The sequence below is a fragment of the Thalassophryne amazonica genome, chromosome 6 (genome assembly GCF_902500255.1).
Source record: "Thalassophryne amazonica chromosome 6, fThaAma1.1, whole genome shotgun sequence".
NCBI lineage: Eukaryota > Metazoa > Chordata > Actinopteri > Batrachoidiformes > Batrachoididae > Thalassophryne > Thalassophryne amazonica.
This window is the reverse complement of record NC_047108.1, coordinates 42,538,082-42,561,236: the sequence shown is the minus strand read 5'-3', so window position 1 is coordinate 42,561,236 and position 23,155 is coordinate 42,538,082. Positions and strand designations below refer to the sequence as shown.

General features: G+C 42.3%; 1 protein-coding gene across 1 annotated transcript in view; it reads left to right on the top strand.

The window, feature by feature from the left end:
- Window positions 1-17,428, top strand: part of ap4b1 (adaptor related protein complex 4 subunit beta 1) — a 94,498-nt gene extending 77,070 nt beyond the window's left edge. The window contains exons 13-14 of the mRNA XM_034172074.1: window positions 10,773-10,919; window positions 16,350-17,428. Of these exons, the coding sequence (XP_034027965.1) occupies window positions 10,773-10,919; window positions 16,350-16,819 (617 nt within the window). The 3' untranslated portion in view covers window positions 16,820-17,428. The remainder of the gene's footprint in view (window positions 1-10,772; window positions 10,920-16,349) is intronic.
- The last annotated feature ends 5,727 nt before the right edge of the window (window positions 17,429-23,155 follow it).

Genomic DNA, 23,155 nt, shown 5'->3' with positions numbered 1-23,155 from the left:
TGTCCAGCAGCGCTTCTGGTGGGCGTCCCTGGAAGCCGACGTCCGGGACTACGTCCAGGCCTGTACCACCTGTGCCAGGGGCAAAGTAGACCATAGGAGGACCACGGGCCTCCTCCAGCCCCTGCCGGTGCCTCATCGCCCCTGGTCCCACATCGGCCTGGACTTCATCACGGGCCTCCCGCTGTCCCAGGGCAACACCGTCATCCTCACGATAGTGGACCGGTTCTCCAAGGCGGCCCACTTCGTGGCCCTCCCGAAGCTCCCGACGGCCCAGGAGACGGCAGGCCTCCTGGTCCACCACGTCGTGCGTCTGCATGGGATACCATCAGACATCGTATCGGATCTGTAAGGAGCTGGGGGCCACCGTGAGTCTCTCGTCCGGGTACCACCCCCAGACAAACGGCCAGGCAGAACGGGCTAACCAGGAGCTGGAGCAGGCCCTTCGCTGCGTAACCTCCGCGCACCCGGCGGCCTGGAGTAACCATCTGGCCTGGATCGAGTATGCCCATAACAGCCAGGTCTCGTCTGCTACCGGCCTCTCCCCGTTTGAGGCCGCACCTCACCACTTTGCGCCCCTTGACCTGCACCGCCTCCTGCCCGGATCATCGACGGGGAGCCGGCATGGACTGTGCGTCGGCTCCTGGACGTCCGTCGGAAGGGCCAGGGTTTCCAGTACCTGGTGGACTGGGAGGGGTACGGACCCGAAGAACGCTCCTGGGTGAAGAGGAGCTTCGTCCTGGACCCGGCCCTCCTGGCTGAGTTTTACCACCGTCACCCGGAGAAGCCTGGTCGGGCGCCAGGAGGCGCCTGTTGAGGGGGGGGTCCTGTTGTGTGGGCCGCTGAAGAGGAGGTACTGCTGGCCCACCACCACCAGATGGCGCCCTGCTTGGAGTGCAGGCTTCAAGCACGAGAGGGCGTCGGAGCAACGGAGAATGACAGCTGTCATTCATCATCTGCACCAGCTGTCACTCATCTTCCACATCACCATAAAAGCCAGACTACAACTCCACCTCCCCGCCGAGAAATCAGCAACCAAGAGGTAACCTTCTCTGCGGTAATTTCTCTGCTAACTGAACTCTTCTTTGCAGCCGTTTGCCCTGTGGTGTCCTTATCAGAGCTGGACTAAGGGCGTGACCGCGACGACTTCGCATCACGCTACCAGCTAAGTGGTTACACAGGAGCTGCACGAGTGTGTGATTGGAGGTGGAGGTGCTCCCTCCTTAAAGAACATTTATCTGTGAGTGGACTACTGAGTGTGCAGATTCACACTCACCTGGATTTTCTCTGTTCTCTGCCAGCAGTACCAGCGTCGACAGCCGAAGGCAGAGGCCACCTGGGGACTAGGGACTTGGCGGCTCCGGTGTTCTTCAGGCCCGTTGGTGGTGGAGGCTGTGTGGGAATCAGCTCTTCTCTCGCCAGAGGTCTTCTATCTTCGAGCCTGCCCACACGTCACCTGGTGTATAATTGGCAATCCATATTTCTGTCTGTATTCCGTTGTGTGTTTCCACAACATTAAATTGTTACTCGTTGGCTTATCCATTGTCCGTTCCTTAGCGCCCCCTGTTGTGGGTCCGTGTCACGACACCTTCCCAACAGGCACAAGAGAGTTAAAAGCCGAACTGTAATCAATAAACAACATTCTAGCATAAGTATTACTAGAGTCTGTGGCTATAAATACAGTTCAAGGCAAAAGAGATTGCGTCCTTGACGCTCCTGTTCTGTCTGTATGCAAACTGGAGTGGGTCGACAGACACTGGGATCTGGCCTTTAATAAAATCCAGCACCAGACGTTCAAAGCATTTCATTAAAACAGAAGTGAGTGCCACCGGTCTATAATCATTCAAACATGTCACAGGTGTTTTCTTTGGCACTGGAATGATAATAGATTTCTTAAAACTTTCTGGGACAGTACAGTTCCTGAGTGACATTAAAAAGATCCATAAGAACAGGAGCCAATTGCTCCGAACATAGTTTGAGGACACGAGGAGGGACATTATCAGGGCCAGGGGCCTTACAAACCTTGGTCCTAGATAGTGCACGCTGCACATCCTCCTGCCTCACAGTCAACCTTCCCCTCTGTATGTAAACTTTGGAATTAATCTGTGCCTCCGGTCTTAACGTTAGCAGCTATATTCCATTGAAGCACACGCTGGGACGCCTCTTGTTGGAAACACCCAAGTACTCACGAGTACTTTGTTTCCGGAAGTCTCTGTAGCTGTTTGCTGCGAATGCCATATACTTTGAAACAGGTCTAGGCCAGTCAATATGGTGACATGACCTGCAACTAATTCCAACAGAAATTATTCCACTTGCAATCATTCAGTAAAGGGGTCTGAAACAACATATTAAAATTGTAGGAGCGTGAAAAATAGGGATCATGGTAAATTATGCAAATTTATGTTAATTAGCTCGCGTAAATGGAAAAATCTTCAAATACCCATAAAACATCAAAAAAATCACCCTATGAATGCAGTCAAGGTGTCTAAACCTATGTTTTCGGGGTCAAGGATTATAAGGATTATTTGCTGATCTACTGCAATTTCAGCTAGAAAATAATTACTAACCATTTAAATGTCTTTCTCATGCTTTCTGGTATCCAAAAAGATCTCAGTTTGCAGGGAAAGTGTTCATTAAGGAGGTTTAACTCTAAAAGCTGAATCAGAGTCAGTTATGTGCTACTTTCGTAATGTGTTTTAACCTCCTAAAATGTAAAAATAACACATGCTCTGGTCTATTAATCAGACACTTCATCATCATCAGTGTCTGTTTCAATTATCATGGGCGAGTTCGTGCAGTCAAGTCCCTTGCAGCTGCCACAGGCAGATGTACACTCTAGTCCATGCTTACAACATGCATCTCATAGTGTTACATCCCGTTTTACAGTCACAGTGAAATAGCTCAATGAGTTTGGATGGTGCTGCTGGTAGATCAGTTGCGACAGGTAGCAGTTGCCCGCCACTTTCTTTCCAGCCCTATTCCTCTGGCTCTAGACTGGTGTTTCCTTTCCAAACATTTATTTGGAGAAAGACTCTCAAACTGTGGTAATGTGAAGCTGCCGACGTTGGTGGGAAGCATTTTGCTTCTGCTGCCTTTGATCCTGATTTTACTTTCTCACAAAACCGCTTGTAGCGGAGGCTGTCAAGGCTATCTTCCTCAGACCCATTGTAAAGATGAACCAGAACATCTTCTCCTGCCTTGACTATGGCTTCCTTTGATGTAGTATCTGCATCACCACAGAACAAATGTGCAAGACACAAGAACTGTTCATTCTTTGTAACCATCTTGAGTGCTGAGACTTTGCCAAGTCCATGCAATCTGGATGTCGTATCACAGCCAAGGATTGCATGGACAAAAAGAATGACCGGTATGACCTTATCACCAAGAACTGTTTTTGTTTTCCTTAGGTCCCAAACCTTGTGCTTTGCAGTGTTGGCCTTAGGCTCTGGTTGAAAAAAGACATTGTGTGAACTAAACTCATAATGATAGCATAGTAACACCAATAAGTCAGTGTCATCTCCCACAACAATGGTGTTGATTTGTTTAGAACATTCAACCACTGCCTTGACAATCATGGTATCCTCATCTCCTTTTGCATATAGAACAGTGCAACCTGCATTCTCTAATTTACTACCAAGCATACTGATAAAACGCTGCTTGTTTTCCATGTTCCTAAGGAAGTCCTCTTTCTTTGAACAGAGAATAGTTTGTCCATGGAAGTGGACAGTTGGGCCGGTGCGACCTCCAGTATGCCTCTTGTGGGTCATATCCTTTATGGATGGGCCAGCCATATACCCATCAAAGACAACCGTGGCTTGACTGTATTTACGCATAACATAATCCACGTACATCTGACAGATAGTCTCAAAGAGATCTCTGTCACCACAGCAAACGTTGTAGCAATCAACAATGTAGTGTACATCCAACTTAGGAGCCGATTCTGGTTGTGACTCCTTCACGATGTCCCACAGAGCATCAGCTAAAGATACTTTATTGGCTTGCCTAAGTAACTGTGGGGACTCGAAAAGAGCTGGTGGGTAGCTGCACAACTCATACCTAAAGGCATCAGCTGCATCATTATCATTGCATGCAATGATGCTAAGTCTCTGAAATAGTAACTGTGGATCCACTTGAACGGCCTCACCTTGAATCATAACGGCAGTCTGTGAACCAAGGGTGACAGCTTGGGATTTCCTCTTGAACGTATACTCTAAAACATTTTCTCCAATCAATGTCTCAATGATGTTTTTTCCCACCTGCTGTGCATTATCTACATTCACAACTTTATTGGCTGTCATACCACTCACAAGACCTCTCAGTGCTGGGTCAGGTGCAAAAGGATCCCACTGCTTCAGCGCCGCCAACAATTTGTAAGTATCTCTCATGTCACGAGTTTGACGAGCTTTTCCTAGCTCTTTGTGTTGCTCACTCGATTAATACCGGATTCCAGTCAGAGTCTGCATGGCAAGATTTACCTGAGCGCATGCTGGCATGGACAGTAGCCAGACGAGTCTCTGAATTTCATTCATTCCCCTCCCCCTTGTCAGTCCTCCTTGGCTCTTTACACTTCTCATTAGAACCTGTTGAATAACAAGATCAGTGGATAAACCACCCAGAACCTATCAGTCCTTATAACAACGTGGTATCCTGTTTGAAACCAGTGATGCACACCTGGTTTGTCATCCTTAAGCGACTGCATGGTTTGAAGGTACATATATGCAGATTTGGTGTAATTATTATGCCCCGATGCTGCCAAGTATGGTAGCATTTCCTGCACAACACTCAAATGGCAACATAAGCAACAAAGGTGTTCCTGGGGATGAAATGTCTATCTGACATGAACTTTTCCCTTTACATGATTAATGTACAAGCGGCTTTCCATATATCTCAAGGAGCTGAAACCACATGTTTTTTAATTGGATCTACAGATTATGCCTAGTTTGAGATGTAATGCTTTCAGTTTTCACTATCTAAAGCTTACCTGCATGGTCTACATGTTTAGGCCATGAATAGGGTCTATTCTTTGACCAGATACTTTTAGTTTATTCACACTCCTCCTCCATGTCACATGGTTTCTTACCGGTACTAATGATAACTTTGTACACTTGCACAATACATTCCAGGTGCTAGTGCCTTCAACAATTAACACACTGATTGAATCAAAACTACATTACAAAAATACTTATTATGATGAACCTGAAAATAAATTTTAAATGTTAACTTATATCATTGCAAAATATGTTTGGTTTCTCAAAAAAATTATCATTTTTTTCATGGTAATTTGCATATTTCCCACAATGCAATGCAGACAGTCCACTTTAAACCATCTAAAATGAATTCCTTGCCCCCGAAAACATGGGTTTAGACACCTTGACTGCATTCATAGGGTGATTTTTTTTGATGTTTTATGGGTATTTAAAGATTTTCCAATTGTTGCGAGCTAATTAACATAAATTAGCATAATTTACCATGATCCCCATTTTTTACACTCCTACAATTTTAATATGTTGTTGGAGACATTTCCTGAATTATTGCAGGTGAAATCATTTCTGTTGGAATTAGTTGCAGGTTGAGCCCCAATATTTGCTAGATTGACTGGCCTAGTCACGGAAGTGCACAAAGTAATCCCAGTGGATCATGGGATGGTCACAAACAGCCTGAATCTAAATTATGATTTCAGTGTGACGTCCTTTAAAACCTGCATGAAAAATTCCATTGAATCATTTAGCAGAGGTTGCCAACCCTGTTCCTGGAGTTCACCTGGCCTGCATGTTTTCCACATGATGCAACCACAGCTGATTAGTAAATCTGCTGTTTCCTAGCTCTTTTTGTGAATGGGTGAGCACATATTATTAATTAGCAGTGGGTGGTGCAGGGTCAGTTAGAAAAACATGCAGGGCAGGTCATCTCCAGGAGCAGGGCTGGTGATCCCTGCTTTAAATTACTTGACAACAAGCCAGTGTGTGTGTTGTGTTGTGGGTGTGTCCTATCAGCTGTGTCTGTACTTGTGAGTGTCTCCGTGTCCTGTTAGTTATGTCTGCACCCGTGGTCCCTGTCTGAGTCTTTTGTCTGTGAGTTATGTCCTCCTTATCTATCATGTGTGTGGGTCCCTTGTGTGTCTGTGTCCTTTGTGTGTTTCTGTGGTTCATTGCTGGGCTTTTTGTGTGTATGTTTGTACTCTGTTGTTGCCACCCCCCCGTATCTGTGTGCTCAGTTCCGCTGTCTGTCATCCGTATGGATCTGTCGTATCTGTGTTGGATGTGTGTGAGCGTGTGTATCCAAATTTCAAATTTATTAATTTATATAGCGCCAATTCACGATAAAATCGTCTCAAGGCGCTTCACACAAAAAACAATTAAAAAATTTAAAACACAATAAAAAAATAAAAAAATGACCATCAAAGAAAGACAACCATAAAAGAATACAAGAATAAAAACACTTTATAATACTAATGATAAAACAGAGAAAACAAATGAGTCTTTAAACGTGACTTAAAAATCTCCACAGTATCCGATTGCCGAATGTGTGCTGGGAGATCGTTCCACAGAGCTGGGGCACGGCAGGAGAAAGCTCTGTGACCGGCAGACTTTTTATTCACCCTGGGAACACACAGAAGTCCTGCACCCTGAGAACGCAGGGCCCGAGCTGGTACATAAGGGCTTACCAGGTCAGCCAGATAGGGAGGTCCATAAACGATTTTATAAACTAATAACCGTACTTTAAAATCCGATCTTGCAGGAACAGGAAGCCAGTGCAGGGACGCCAAAACGGGTTTAATGTGGTCAAACTTTCTGCTTTGTGTCAAGAGTCTGGCAGCAGCGTTTTGAACCAGTTGAAGACCCCTAATCCTGGACTGCGGTAAGACAGAAAATAGAGCATTACAATAGTCCAATCTAGAAGAGACAAAAGCATGAATCAAAGTCTCAGCATTAGCCATAGACAGGATGGGACAAATCTTTGCTATATTTCGCAAATGGAAGAAAGCAGTCCTCGTAATGTCTCTAATGTGGAGATCAAAGGACAACGTAGGATCAAAAATTACTCCAAGGTTCCTCACTTTATCCGTATGATGTATAACACACGGACCTAAGCTAAGTGCTAAGTATCAAGTATCCGTGATGTGTCACTCTCCTGTGTGTGTACGTCTCATGTGTTCCCATCAACTGTAGTTTTTGTGGTCTGATTCTTGTCTTCTGCCCGCGTCTTTGAGTTTGACTTCTGTTTATCAGTTCCTTATGTAGTTCTTTGTTTTTACACTCTGGCCTATTTTGAGTTATATAATTGTTGTTTGCATTTGTCTGTTTGTTTGTGATCTTGGTTTGAATTGTTCATCAGTTAAAGGTTCAAGGTTTCAGGAACTTTATTTGTCGTGCCATCTCACATTTACATGTTAATGGTACGAAATCTTCCATGAAAACAGTGAAATGTTGTTTTGACTCCGATCTGTCACCTTTTAATATCTGGGGGAAACTCTTCATAGGGCTGTTATTTATGACGTCTTTTGAACTGTAGTGATTAGAACTTGAGTACTCTCCACCAATACCCTTTGCTATTTAGAGTTTGCATGTGCTCACTGTGTCTGCAAGGATTTCCTCCAGGGAACTCACTTTCTTCCCTACAGATAAGGAACATTGCATTCTTCCTCCTTGTACATCTGGAGTTACATCGTGAAGGGCATCGGCCACAAAACTTGAACCAAATAAATGGCAAATGTCTGTGTTGGTGCACAGCCATTTTCAGATCTCTCTAGAGATGTTCAGTTGCATTCAGGTCTGGGCTCTGGCTGGGCCACTCAAGGACATTCACAAAGTTGTCTTGAAGCCACTCCTTTGATATCTTGGCTGTGTGCTTTGGGTCATTGTCCTGCTGAAAAATGAACTGTTGCCCACAGTTCAATCTTTTTCTTATCAGACCATAGAATTTTGTTTCTCTTGGTCTGAGAGTCCTTCAGTTACCTTTTGGCAAACTCCAGGGGGGCTGTCATGTGCCTTTTAATAAGGAGTGGCTTCCATCTGGCCACTCTGCCATACAGGCCTGATTGGTGGATTGCTGTAGAGATGGTTGTCCTTCTGCAAGGTTCTCCTCTCTCCACAGAGGAATGCTGGAGCTCTAGCTAGATTGGCCATTGGGTTCTTGGCCACCTCCCTGACTAAGGCCCTTCTCCCCCGATCGCTCAGCTTATACAGGCAGCCAGCTCTAGGAAGAGTCCTGTTGGATCAGAACTGCTTTCATTAAACACATGATGGAGGCCACTGTGCTCACTGGGGCCTTCAAAGCAACAGAAATGTTTCTGTACCCTTCCCCAAGATTTATGCCTTGAGACAATCCTTTGACTTCATGCTTGGTTTGTGCTCTGACATGCACTGTCAACTGTGAGACCTTATATGTAGACAGGTGTGTGTGTCGTTCCAAATCATGTCCAATAAATTCCAATGAATTTACCCCAGGTGGACTCCAGTTAAGCCATAGAAACATCTCAAGGATGATCAGTGGAAACAGGATGCACCTGAGCTCAATTTTGAGCTTCATGACCAAAGCTGTTAATACTCATGTACATTTGGTTTCTTGGTTTTTAATTTTTAATAAATTAGCAAAAATTCAAAAAACAAAACAAACAAACAAAAAAAACATTACACATTGTCAGTATGGGGTATTGTGTATAGAATTTTCACTCACTCATCTTCAACCGCTTACTCCAGTTATGGGTCGCAGGGGCGGGAGCCTATCACAGCAGTCATAGAGCATGATGCGGGGTACATCCTGGACAGCACACCAATCTTTAACAGGGCCACATATAGACAAACACATTCACACCCGTACGCACACCTATGGACAATTTAAACTTTCCAATCCACCTAACCTACAGTAGTGTTCAGAGTAATAGTAGTGCTATGTGACTAAAAAGATTAATCCAGGTTTTGAGTATATTTCTTATTGTTACATGGGAAACAAGGTACCAGTAGATTCAGTAGATTCTCACAAATCCAACAAGACCAAGCATTCATGATATGCACACTCTTAAGGCTATGAAATTGGGCTATTAGTAAAAAAAAAAGTACAAAAGAGGGTGTTCACAATAGTAGTAGCATCTGCTGTTGACGCTACAAACTCATAACTATTATTTTAAAACTGCTTTTTTAGCAATCCTGTGAATCACTAAACTAGTATTTAGTTGTATAACCACAGTTTTTCATGATTTCTTCACATCTGCGAGGCAATAATTTTGTTGGTTTGGAACCAATCTTTTGCTCGTTTACTAGTGTGCTTGGGGTCATTGTCTTGTTGAAACACCCATTTTAAGGGCATGTCCTCTTCAGCATAAGGCAGCATGACCTCTTCAAGTATTTTGACTTATCCAAACTGATCCATGATACCTGGTATGCGATATATAGGCCCAACACCATAGTAGGAGAAACGTGCCCATATCATGATGCTTGCACCACCATGCTTCACTGTCTTCACTGTGAACTGTGGCTTGAATTCAGAGTTTGGGGGTTGTCTCACAAACTTCCACACGTCTCTGGTTATTTTGTCTATTTTAAAGCATTGGAGATCATTGTAGATGAACAACCTATAATTTTTTGCACCTGCGTATAAGTTTTCCCCTCTCCAATCAACTTTTTATTCAAACTACGCTGTTCTTCTGAACAATGTCTTGAACGTCCCTTTTTTCCCCAGGCTTTCAAAGTGAAAAGCATGTTCAACAGGTGCTGGCTTCATCCTTACATAGGGGACACCTGATTCACACCTGTTTGTTCCACAAAATTTACGAACTCACTGACTGAATGCCACACTACTATTATTGTGAACACCCCCTTTTCTACTTTTTTTTTTACTAATAGCCCAATTTCATAGCCTTAAGAGTGTGCATATCATGAATGCTTGGTCTTGTTGGATTTGTGAGAATCTACTGGTACCTTGTTTCCCATGTAACAATAAAAAAAATGCTCAAAACCTGGATTAATTTTTTTAGTCACATAGCACTACTATTATTCTGAACACTACTGTTTGTGTCTTTGGATGTGGAGGGAAGCCGAAACACCCAGAGAGAACCCACGCAAACATGGGGAGAACATGCATACTCCACACAGAAAGGCCACAGGTAGGAAACAAACCCATGACCTTCTTGCTGTGAGGCAACAGTGCTAACCATTAATCCACCATGCTGCTCACAGTGTAAAATTTTGAGGAAAAAAATGAATTTCATCCATTTTGGAATAAGGCTATAACATCACAAAATGGAAAAAGTGAATGCTTTCCAGATGCACCATATATATATATATATATATATATATATATATATATATATATATATATATACACACTCAACAAAAATATAAACGCAACACTTTTGGTTTTGCTCCCATTTTGTATGAGATGAACTCAAAGATCTAAAACATTTTCCACATACACAATATCACCATTTCCCTCAAATATTGTTCACAAACCAGTCTAAATCTGTGATAGTGAGCACTTCTCCTTTGCTGAAATAATCCATCCCACCTCACAGGTGTGCCATATCAAGATGCTGATTAGACACCATGAACTTGTTTGAAACGGTTCAGTTTGTTGTTATTTTTAAATGCAGTGAACACTGTTATTTTAAAATCATGACTCTCTCTCTCTGCCCCCCCTCCCATATCTATGTTTTTTTTTTCTTTGTCCATCTTTCTTGCTGGGACCTTACCTTTCCATTTCCCACTTTTTTCATTCAACTCACTATCTCCCTCCTCACCTTTCTTATCTTATTCCTCTCCTGTCCTTTTCATCCTCAGACAGTGCCAGCCCGTGTACAGACTCCTGCACTGATGTTCTGTCTTCCAGTGCTGTGATGCCCCTCAGTTTGTCCCTGTCTCCCACTCTGAGCCCAGAGGAGTTTGAGCATCTGTGGCTGCGACAGCAGAGTTTGCATTCTGAGTCAGGTATTGATGTCGGAACAGGCATTGCCATTGCACACTACACATCATGACACTTTCAGACTCATTTTTCATGAGACAGGAATCATTGTCACTTCACGTCTGACAACATGCACTAGCAGTGCATCCACTCCACCACAGTACCACCTCAGGTTCTGGATGGCAACCACCTCTTGAAAGTAACCATCCATCTGGTGCAGCCAGGTGAACTGTGGGCATCCCCCATGGGCTTCTACAGCTGCTGGCGTTCTCTGCATTGAGGCACCTGCCTTCTGGATCATGCATATTGAAACATGTCACATGTCCAAAATGTCACACTGGATGTTCCAATTCCATTTAATTTCCATTTAATTAGCTTATAATGCACCAAATCACAGCAAAAGCCGTCTCAAGGCGCCTTACACGGAACAATTCAACATAAAATTTAAATAATTAAAAATGAATTTAAAAAAATTAAAATACATAATTAAAAACAGAAGTTAAAAAAAAACATAAACTATTCATAAGAAAGAGAATAAAAATGGGTTTTCAGTCTTGACTTAAAAATGTCCACGGACTCTGAAACAGGGCCCAGGTGTCCCTTGCAAAAGAGGTCTCGATCTCAAAGGGACTAACCTGGTTAAATAAAGGTTAAATAAAATTTTTAAAATGTACAACTTGAAATCAAAACGGGTGTTTTTTTTTATTTGTTTTGTTTTCTTTTTTTTTTGTCTGATGACTATGCAATGACGGAACAACTGGACAACACACACAGCTGACTACCCAGAGGTGACCGCACACAAAAATGTAGCACACATTTCCCCAGAAATTGTGTGTGTGTATATATATATATATATATATATATATATATATATATATATATATATATACACACACACACACACACACACAGTCATATCTATTTTTTAAAGAGAAAAAAAATCTGCCCATGGAAAATTCAAGTAAAATTTCTTGACTTAAGATCTTGAAATTATACCACAGCATCTTAATAAAATCCTTTTGCTGAGTCAGTCAAAAAGCGTTGTTTCATCTCCTGTGACTCAAAACAAGATGTTTCCAAGGCACTAACTTATGTCTTACTGAAATTTTACTAAACATATTTTGTTTTATATTAAGTGTAATTAGCTCTTTTGACTAAAAATGAGACAAATATATTTGGGAATTTGCATTTTTTTCAGTGTTTGACTAATGGTTTGATAGCTTTGCCTGTGTACTGGCCGGCTCGTCTTTCCTTCTCAGTCTTCTCAGACTGCCTCACTGTCACAGGAATACTGTTCCACAGGGTGGGTGCATGATGAGAAAAGTCTCTTTGACCTGCTAACTTCTTCTTCACCCTGGGAAGACAGAGAAGTCCCGTATCCTGTGACCACAAAGCCCGGGCCAGCACGTAAAGTTCCACCAGATCAGCCAGATAAGATGGCGCCAGTCCATGAACAACTTTATAAGTCAATAACAAAACCTTAAAATCTGCTCTCACAGAGACAGGGAGCCAGTGCAAAGATGCCAAAATGGGTGTGATATGTTCAGACCTTCTGCTACGTGTCAGATGTCTGGCGGCAGCGTTCTGAACCAGCTGAAGAACCCTAATGCTGGACTGCAGTAACCCTGAAAATAGAACATTACAATAATCTAATCTAGAAGAAACAAAGCATGAATCAGGGTCTCAGCATCAGCCATAGACAGGATGAGGCGGATCCTTGCTATATTTCGTAGATGGGAAAAAAGCAGTCCTAGTAACATCCCTGATGTGGAGGTCACAAGACAGCGTGGGATCAAAAATTACCTCAAGGTTCCTCATTTTGTCCGTATGATGTATGACCCATGAACCCAGGCTGCGCGCCAGCTGGTCAAACTGATGCCGATGTCTCGCTGGACCAGAACCATCATTTCAGTCTTATCAAAATTTAAAAATAGGAAGTTACTAGACATCCAACTTCTCACTGATAGAAGACAGTCCTCCAGGGAATTTATGGGAGTGAGATTTCCCGTAGTTATCTGCTGAGTATCATCAGCGTAACAATGAAAGGCAATCCCAAAACTCTGCAGTATATGCCCAAGGGGTGCTACATACAGGGAGAAAAGCAAGGGGCCTAAAATGGATCCCTGTGGAACCCCAAATCTCATGTCACCATGTCAGAGGTAGTGCCATTATACAAGACACATTGAGAACGACAGGACAGATATGACCTCAACCATGCAAGGGCACTTCCAGTAATCCCAAAAAGGTTCTCCAACCTATCGAGCAAAATATGATTATCCACGGTATCAAACGCAGCACTGAGATCTAACAACACCAAAACCGTAGTGGTGTCTGAGTCCATTGCTCGCAGAAGATCATTCGCTATTTTAGTGAGCGCTGTCTCTGTGGAGTGATATTTCCTAAAAGCAGACTGCAGTGGCTCAAAAAGATCATTCTCAGTGAGGTGGTCTACAAGCTGCCGTGAAACCACCTTTTCTAAAATTTTGGAACAGAATGATAGATTTGATATCGGCCTGTAGTTTTTCAATACACTAGGGTCAAGATTAGATTTCCTAAGTAATGGTTTAATCACTGCAGATTTAAAACATTTCGGAACAGATCCAGAGATTAATGACAGACTGATCATTTCCAGCCCACAGTCGGCCCAAGAATGGACCACGGGTTCTTAAACATTTTTGTTGGTATGGCATCAAATAAACAGGTTGTGCTTTTTGTAGATGCCACAAGTTTCCTCAGCACGCCTCATGAGATACTATTAAATTCTGTCAATCTAGGTAACACCTCAGTGGTAGCATCCACCTCCATAGCAGGTTTTAATGGCTGTGCCAAGGCATGCTGTGATATGCGCAGCCTAATATCTTCTATTTTCTTCTCGAAATAATCCAAGAAATCCTGTGCTGAAAACGGAGAACGACTAACAGGTGGCTGCCCGTGAATAAGAACTGCTACTGTGTCAAACAAGAACTTTGAGTTATGTTTGTTTTTACTGATCAAATCAGAGTAATAGGTCCGCTTTGTGGCCAGTAGTGCATGCTTATAATCTAAAATAGCATCCCGCCATACAAGGCGGAACACCTCTAATTTGGTACTGCGCCATTTCCGTTCCAAACCTCTAGCCTTCTGCCTAAGATCATGTAAGTAACCATTGAACCAAGGTGACTGTGCCTGGGAGGATGTGGCCCCAAAAGAGGAGGCGCAATCTTATTAAGTGTAGTTTTAAGTGCTAAATTTAGACTATCCGCAAGGCTGTCTACTGAGCATTCTCCAGACTTGAAGCTAAAATATCAGGTAGTCTAGCTTCAGGTTCAGTCATAGTTGAGGATGTAATACAACGCTGCAGTAGTAGACAAGGTTGTTGTTCCACTAAACACGGCAGTGTAAATGTGAACCTGATAAGTGAATGGTCTGAGACCATAGATGCGAGAGGCATGATGTCAATATTCGTGACAGCAAACCCACGTACAAGAACCAGATCCAGGGTATTTCCACTAATATGTGTCGGGTCCTGAATGCATTACTGGAATCCTAATCCATCCACAATTTGCATAAATGATTTGCTAAGGGGGTTCAGAGGGCTTATTTATATGAATGTTAAAGTCACCAATAATCAAAATGTTATCTGCACTAGTTGACAAACTAGAGATGAATTCACCAAATTCATCTAAGAAATCAGAGTGTGGGCCAGGGGGCCTATATACAGTGACAAAATAACATAGCTGAGCTCCAGTTTTATGACCCTGACAGTACTTAGCATCGTGGGTATAGCGGAGAGTCAGATGCTCAAACAAATTATATTTGTGACCCCCAACACCTAATAAAGAAAACCTAGATTTATAAATAAAAGCAACACCCCTGCCTTGCTTCACACCATGAGACGTGACTAAATGTGTACGCCGGTGGGCAGGCCTCATTCAGAGGAAGGAGAGTTGTTGGTTTGAGCCAGGTTTCTCATAAGCCAATCATATCTAAATGATGATCCATGATTAAATCATTAATCAACAAAGATTTTGAAGACAGTGATCGAATGTTCAGGAGACCCAGGGTAAGCACCTCAGTGGGGATGACAGTCTGACTGTTCGGAACCCGGCGAAGCAAGCCCAGGTTCCGAGACCTGGATGGCTGGGCCGACAGTCCTTAGAGCCGACCAGCGGCACCACGCAGGCTTTAACCTGATCCACAAGGCACCAGCGCAGGACAGATCCTGCCAGAATTCTGTGCACAGCTCGTGTTCCCTCACTAAACAAGTGATACTTCTCATCTGACACAAATTTATTCAAGCGGTACCCAAGGATCTTCCAAAGAGACGTAATACCAGTCATGGGGTCATTGCTTTAGGTCACTGGTTAGCATCCAAGTCACACAACTATAAAGTAAGGAAGCACCAAAACCCTAAAGGCTTCATTCTACCAGTTGAACTGAAACATTTTACTTTTTTTTTTAATTACTGTTATTTTTAATCCTGCTAACCCTGCAAATGTACAAAGAAGTAGGCATTGATAAAGCATAGAGGTACCATGAGTACAAACATTTTGTTGTTCTTGACTCTAAACCCTTGTACTGTCTGTCTTTATAAAGTAGGACACTTATCGTGAGGGTGACCAATAAGGATTAAAAAAAAACATTAACCATGGGAATGCATGTTTTGAGTATCTTCTAAAATTAAGTGTATCTGAAAGTTGTAATACCCACCTCAACCACAGGGTAGTAGAACTGCAGTGACAGAACTGTGGGAGCTGTGTGAAGAAAGTGATTCACGGCTGTCAGAGAGATGCAGTATATAACAGAAGTCAGTATGCCCTTGTGCAACATCACTTAAATATCAATAATTCAAGATACGAGTATGACCTCTCAATAACTGTATTATACCTATGTTGTCAATTGTGACAAGAATGTCCCTTTATGAACCAAAGGCATGAGACCCCATGTTGCTCGTGCTTATCCCCGGATTGCATAGTGTAACACAGAGAGTTTCCAGTTCCATCTGGGCATGACGCCGGTCCGACACAGGTTACTTTGCCAGCCAAGTTTGGTACCTCAATTACTGCAGTGTATACTGAGAACCATGCAAATGAAGTGTTTTGACTCTTATAAACAACCCAAAACAATTACTTTATAAAGATTAAAAGCCTCAAAATAGAAAATAATAACAGCAAAAGTCAGTACAAATATGCTTATTTAAATCATCACATTTACAGCCAGTTTGTTGGAAATGTTCTTGTATCCCCTTATCTATATCGCTGAATATCTCTTGGACTTCATTTAAATCATTTAGTAATAGGTAAGATCAGTGTGGTGGAATATGGTCATTTTGTTTAGAACAGGCTCACTTTTTTGACCTTCTTCAGATTCTGCTTCATCAGTTAAACACCCAGTGTTAACATCCCATGACTGAACTTAGTCAGCCTGAAGGCTGTTTGAAGTTTAAACACATTTAAATGCTTGATGTCTGCTCCTAGGTGCTGCAGAAAGGCAGGAAGCTGAAGACCGTTTGTGTGTGGAGGAACACGTTCTCGTCCAGCTCCCACCTCTCTGTTCCCCACAAAGCCTCCAGGCAGCGCTGCAGCTTGTCAACATTCAGACGCTCGCCTTTACGCCACAGCACACACTCCCCTGGAGGGTGTTCTTGTATACACACACCCAGCGGATGCACTCTGCCAGCATGCCTCACAGCACACTTATACTTGGAGAACTCCTGTACACCGGGGAGGCCAAGGAGAAAGCAGGGGGCAGTAAAGAGGAGCAGGCCAGCGAGAGCGAGGAAGCCACTGGTGACGGACTAAGAGAAAGCGAGATGGAGAGAAGAGAAGCAGGAAAGGAAGGAGTCAGAGTGACTCTAAAGCAGCAGCCAAGAGACGACAAAGTTCTGAGTGCATTTCTTTCCATCCTCACAACTGTCCTGCACACACTGTCCTCAGCGAAGCTATGAATGTGCATGTGCAGACATGCACACATGCGCTGTTCTACTTTTTGTCAGCAGTTACTGCAATCAGTATGACTCCAGTGTTATTATTAGCCAATGCAAATAGTGGTATGTGTTTCTAAAAAAAAAAAAAAATCCTTGTTGCTGATAGAGTGATTGCACATTGGTGGTGTCATAAAGGTGCTGAAATGTCATTTTAAGCATTAATATAGCAGCTAATTTCATATGCAAATATTATAATAATTATATACAGTGATGAGAATGATGCAACTCTTCCTTTATGTGTGTTGTAAGCTGAGCTTTTCTGTTCTTTGTTTACTAAGCCAGACGAGTACACTTTTAATGCGTGCTTAAGTGACCAACTGAGGTCCTCTGAGCAGAGAACAACACCAAGTTGCAATTAATGATTTTATTCACCACTGATCTCACAGGAAAGGTCAATGCACTCAAAGATAACAGTCCGCACAAAAAGTCGCCTGTGTGAGAACAAACGATATGAGAGTCGTAGGCACAGGCGATGGGTCAGTACACAGAAAGTCATACCAACGGCAAACACTGTCCGTGAGGGAAGCAGCAGGAGGTTAATCCAGGTGAAGAAGTTTAGGGTCAGTAAACCATTAACAAACATAACAGGATATGTCAGGCAATACTCAGAAGACAGGTAGAAGCAGCAGGCTTTAGCAACAGTAAAACAAAAAGGAACAGAGAACAGGCATGAGAGCGAGACAATCTGGCACTTGAGTGATCGGCTGTTCACAGTTATATAGTGCGTGAAACAATCAGTGAGGAAGTTGCAGTTGATGTGAAACCAGATATCCAAGTGGCCGGAAGTAAAGCCACTGAAAATATGCACAGAGCAGATGTCAAAAGCAAGAGGAACTAACACGGTGGACAAATACTCAAGAGCAATACGATAAACACAACAATACTGTGGAGGTACAGCTGTAAGTAAAAACTGAAATCAGAATTAATTTCAGAGACGTGAACCACGACACGTGAGTCCTGCACATACACGTAGTGCATACATCCCCACATTTATAACGAGTGACTGCCCATGTAGCACTCTGCGTTCAGATGATATAAAGGCCTCTGACCAAGAACATGACTGGACTAGAATAAACAAATCTCTGAAAATTAAATTATGTTGTGGAGAATCCTTTGAACTGCTAAAGGGATCATGTAAATATGCTGGGGAATGTGAGCTTGTACAACAAAAATCTGAGCTCATTTCCCCATGTAAGAAAATATTCACAAACATAAAAACTGAATTTGGAATGACAGGTTAAAAAAAAAACACAAAGGAGAACTTGTAGAAGACTCTAAAAGCAAAGTTGCACTCTTACTTTATTATTTCCATGTCTGATGAAATAATGAAGGTAGGACTTTTTTGTGTCCCCACATAATTTTAACTAGAGCAGAAGATGGCTCAGAGATTTATAGATATTCGAGTCACCAGCAGCAGTCAGTGAACCCTTTTTCACAAAGTTCTGACCAGAGGTCAGTGCTGCAGGATGGGAACCTTTAGAGACTATATTTTGGGCATTGGTGTTGTCCAAATTATGAGAGTGAACCAATTTTTTTTTTTTTCTCCTTACAACTTCTTGTCATCTTTTCCCAAATCAGCTTTGTGTCAGTCTGTCTGGTGGATGTTATCCATACAGTCCAGTCCCGCCACTTATCCCCACTCTGCCTCCATATTTCCATTTTTATCATTCTTTTACCAGCATATTTCTTGTCTCTTCTCAGCTTGGATTCCAGCCATCTCAGCCAACTTTCCTGTGCACTCATAATTTAAATATGTCACAAATTCCCTGGTACAGTGAGGGGTCATGTATTCTGTTTGCTGGGACTCTGCTTTTTGCTGTTTGGATGAAATTTTTGAGCCCACAGGTTGTTCCGACCACCGGGCTCTATATGTATATGGTTGCTTTGCTGCAACATTTCTGTCTCTGCATGTTTAATGTTTCCATGTTCTGCTTTATTTGTTTTATTTGGTAGCATGGCTGAAGCGGCTTGTCACCCCGTTGAGGTTTCTTCTTCTCATCAAAAAACACCTGAAGGTGTTTTTCCTTACTACTGTTGCCAGTGTGCTTGCTCAGGGCGTGTGTAAGGTTAGACCTTACTCTTGTGAACAGGGTTTTAGCCATGGGGCGTGATGCTGGGTGGCCCCGCCCGGTACTGCAAATTTCCAACCAGCTCTTGGGTTCAAATTGGCTGTGCCACCCAACACAGAATTTCTGAAAATGAACCAATTCAATCGTGTTTCAAGCATATAGAATCATAGTTTTGCAATTTTAAACTAATAATTAAAGTAACAAGAAATATATTTCTTATTTTCTTCACATCAAATTGCAAGCAGCAGAGATCAGAGTCAGCGCTGTGAAAAAAAGCAGCTGAAAACAGCATTTCTGCTCTGAACTGAAGAAAAAAAGCCATGAAAATCCTAAATTAAATAATCGAGAGGTCCTTCTGTATCCGATGATAGATTCAGAAAGTTTATTTTACAGTTGAAAGGCTTGGTGTTTCCAAAAAGCTCAGTGTTTCAAAAACAGCAGATGTGTGAGTGATCGGAGGCGGGGGAGAAAGTCACAGAGAGAGAGAGAGGAGGAGGGGGGGTGGAGAGGAGAAGAGGCACAGTGTCAGTGAAAAAGGTAAAAAAAAAAAAAACTCATTCACAAAGTTTTTCCTTTAAAACAGCAGGTTTGAGAAATCACTCCAGGTTCAGCTCTTGTTTGAACAAGGCAATTAGGTATTATATTGTTTAAAAAGAAAAAGTAATGCAATCCCACTCAAATTGCTGAAAACAAACAAACAAACAAAAAAAAACAAAACTGTCAAGATGACAGAAAAACTGCCTGCTTCACTGGATTAAAAGCTACTATGTAATTTTTGAAGGAGACTAAATGCTATGGCAATTAAATAGTGTTTTTAACATTTTCAACGTTATTTAATTTATAAACTTAGACTTTGACAGAAACATGCAAAAAAGAACTTTGATCTTACAAATATTACAATATAAATACAATTTTTTGTTTATTATTCTTGCATTCAATGCGTCTAAAACCACCCAAAATTAGTTAAAAATATGGCTTGTCAGGAATGTTTTAGTGGTATAAAACCATATAGCTTTGGGAGGAGCCGCGGGTCCAGGGGCCCACTGGTCCTAGCTAGAATCCTGCTTGTGAAGTACCTTGGGGCAACTTATGTTGTGATTTGTCACTGTACAAATAAATTGAAGTACATTATGCAAATTATTGTTTGGGTTAACAGGATTCTAAAAAGGAATAGTTTGCACTATCTGTCATGCTTAGTTATCATGTTACAGGGTAACATATGTCACATGTCAGAATTCAATGGATGTTGACCTTGTCTGACCTTTACTTTGGAGACAAAGCATTCAACACAGTCAAAACTATTCCATTTATTGATCCTTTTATTTCAACCAATAATTTGCATCATTTTTTGCTGAAATTGGAGCAACTTTTGACCCCTGTACAAACTGAAACTGACCTTTGTCACCATTTTTGCTGTTTTTCCCCATAACTCCAGAACATTCCATCATAGATAGTCCAAACTATACCTTTTTGGAATTATGATCAGACAAATAATGTGATATAGTTTTCAACATGACTGGAGCATTTTTAAAGTTCATTGACCCCTACCTGGCTACAGCTACCACGCTGGGATGGCTATCATACATTTTTGTGTAGGCCATGATACACTGCGGCTGGATTTTAGTGTCGTTTTTTCCCCTTAAGTGGTACCAATTAGGTCAAAATTCATGACTGGCTCATGGACTATAAACACACAGCCAAGATATCAAAGGAGTGGCTTCAGGACAACGCTGTGAATGTCCTGGAGTGGCCCAGCCAGAGTCCAGACCTGAATCCAATTGAACATCTCTGGAGAGATCTGAAAATGGCTGTGCACTGACACTCCCCATCCAACATTGAGCTTGAGAGGTGCTGCAAAAAGAAATCAGCAAAACTGCCCAATGATAGGTGCACCAAGCTTGTGGCATCATATTCAAGAAGACTTGAGGCTGTAATTGATGCCATAGGTGCATCAACAAAGTATTGAGCAAAGGGTGTGAATACTTATGTACGTGTGATTTCTTAGTTTTGTCTGTTGGCACCAAGACACAATGCAGGTTTCAGATTAACAGAGTTTAATGCAAGCGTGGGTTGGTACACAAAAAGGCAGTCCAAAAATAGCAACAGTAGCCGAAGCATGAGGCAGAGACAGAATCCAAAAACAGGCAGACAGGTCGATACATGGTTAAGCATGGTTATATGCTTGAAAGTGGCACAAGGCTCAACAATCTCACAAGTGAGAGAGGAAGAAGATGACTAAAGGGGACGTGATCAAGAGAAAATGCACCACAGATATGTGAGGAACGTTCCGGAACGGGATGTGGTAAGCAGGTAAAGAGGACAGGAGGGACACGCCCAACACACAACACTAAACAAGAGAGGTCTCTCCACAAAACCCCAGTGCAAAAACTAACAGCAGACACAAAAAAAGAATAAACGACATACGCTAAACCCCACAGACCCAATCATGACTCCCCCCAAAAAACAAAACTTTTTTGTATTGTCATTATGGGGTGTTGTGAGTATAATTTTGATGGAACAGATGAGTTTACTCCATTTTGGAACAAGGCTGTAACATAAAATGTGGAAAAATTGAAGCGCTGTAAATACTTCCCAGATACACTGTAAATGGAGATATATTTTCAATTTTTTATTTTCTTTTATATAGCGCCAAATCACAACAGAGTTGCCTCAAGGCGCTTTACACAGATAAGGTCTAACCTGTGTAAGGTTAAGGTCTAACCTTATATTGATATGTTTTATATAAGTTGGGTCACAATGCATGTTCACCCTGCTTGTATATGGAATTAAACTAAACTGAAAGCAACCATTAACTGAAATAAAGGTAAACACTCATGGAAAAATCCAACACTTCACCTCAGGGAATGCTGAACCTTGCTGTCTGTGTGGTCTGCCAGGTTGGCTTGCTGTGGTAGGACTCTGCAGAAAATCTCTCATTTGAGTCCACTTTGTAAATGGCAGTGCTTTGTGTCTGCTATAGTCTGGCTCATAGGAGATGAGAACTGACAGCCATGACTACTTTAGAGGATAAATGACCTACTGTATTGAAGTTTGGGGAACCACCTACAAAACTAATACAGATCCTATATTTTTACTTCAAAAGAAAGCTATAAGAATTATTAGTAGCAAACCATATCGTGAGCCAACAAATCCATTGTTTATCTGTCTGCATATTTTAAAATTTTGGGACTTGATTGATTATATCATAATACAAATTATGTTTAAAGTAAAAAGTAAACTTTTACCACAGCACATTCAGGACCTGTTTAAAATTTGGGACTCCAGTTATAACTTGCGAGGAACATTATTATTTCAGAAATCAAAGGTTTGAACTTGTTGTGGGCTGGGGTGTTTGGCTGGCTTTGTTTTTGTTTTCTGTTTCTCCTTCCAGGTGGCATGCGTTCAGGACTGAGTGGCTGAAATGTGGCTGAGTATTAGGACCTCACCCTGAACACCTGAGGCTTGTTATCACGTGCAGGTCATCAGGACTCACAGCTGTGGTGTATCTGTCTTGATCAGAGCTTGCTGCACTTAAACCTTGAATCAATCAATCAATTTCAATTTTTTTTTTTTATATAGCACCAAATCACAACAAACAGTTGCCCCAAGGCGCTTTATATTGTAAGGCAAGGCCATACAATAATTATGTAAAACCCCAACGGTCAAAACGACCCCCTGTGAGCAAGCACTTGGCTACAGTGGGAAGGAAAAACTCCCTTTTTGTTGTGAGAGTGTAGGAACACGGACCCACAACAGGGGGCGCAAATGAACGGACAATGGAGGAAGTCAAATAACAACACTTTACTGTTGTGAATGAGCACAACAAACACGGCAGGTCACAATAGTATGCAATGAAGTCAATTTACAGAACGTGTCATGTGGGCAGGCTCGAAGATAAGAGACGTCTGTCCAAAGCAGAACCGGAACCACACGATTTCCTCCGCCACCGAACCCCGGGAATACTGGAGCCGCCAAGTCCCGAACTCCCAGGTGGCCACTGCCTCCGCTTGTCGGATCTGGTACTGCTGGCGAGGAACAAAAACAGTTAGATGTAGGTGTGTTTATACCCAGCAACACGTATGGTGGGAAATCCACCTCCACCTCTCGTCGAAAAGTCTGCTGTCAAAAAACACAAAGCAACAATATTCTTCTGTCGAAAAGACAACTTGATTGGCTGAGCTCGTTACCTCCTAAGCATAGCGATATCTCGGCAAAGAAGTGGAGATGT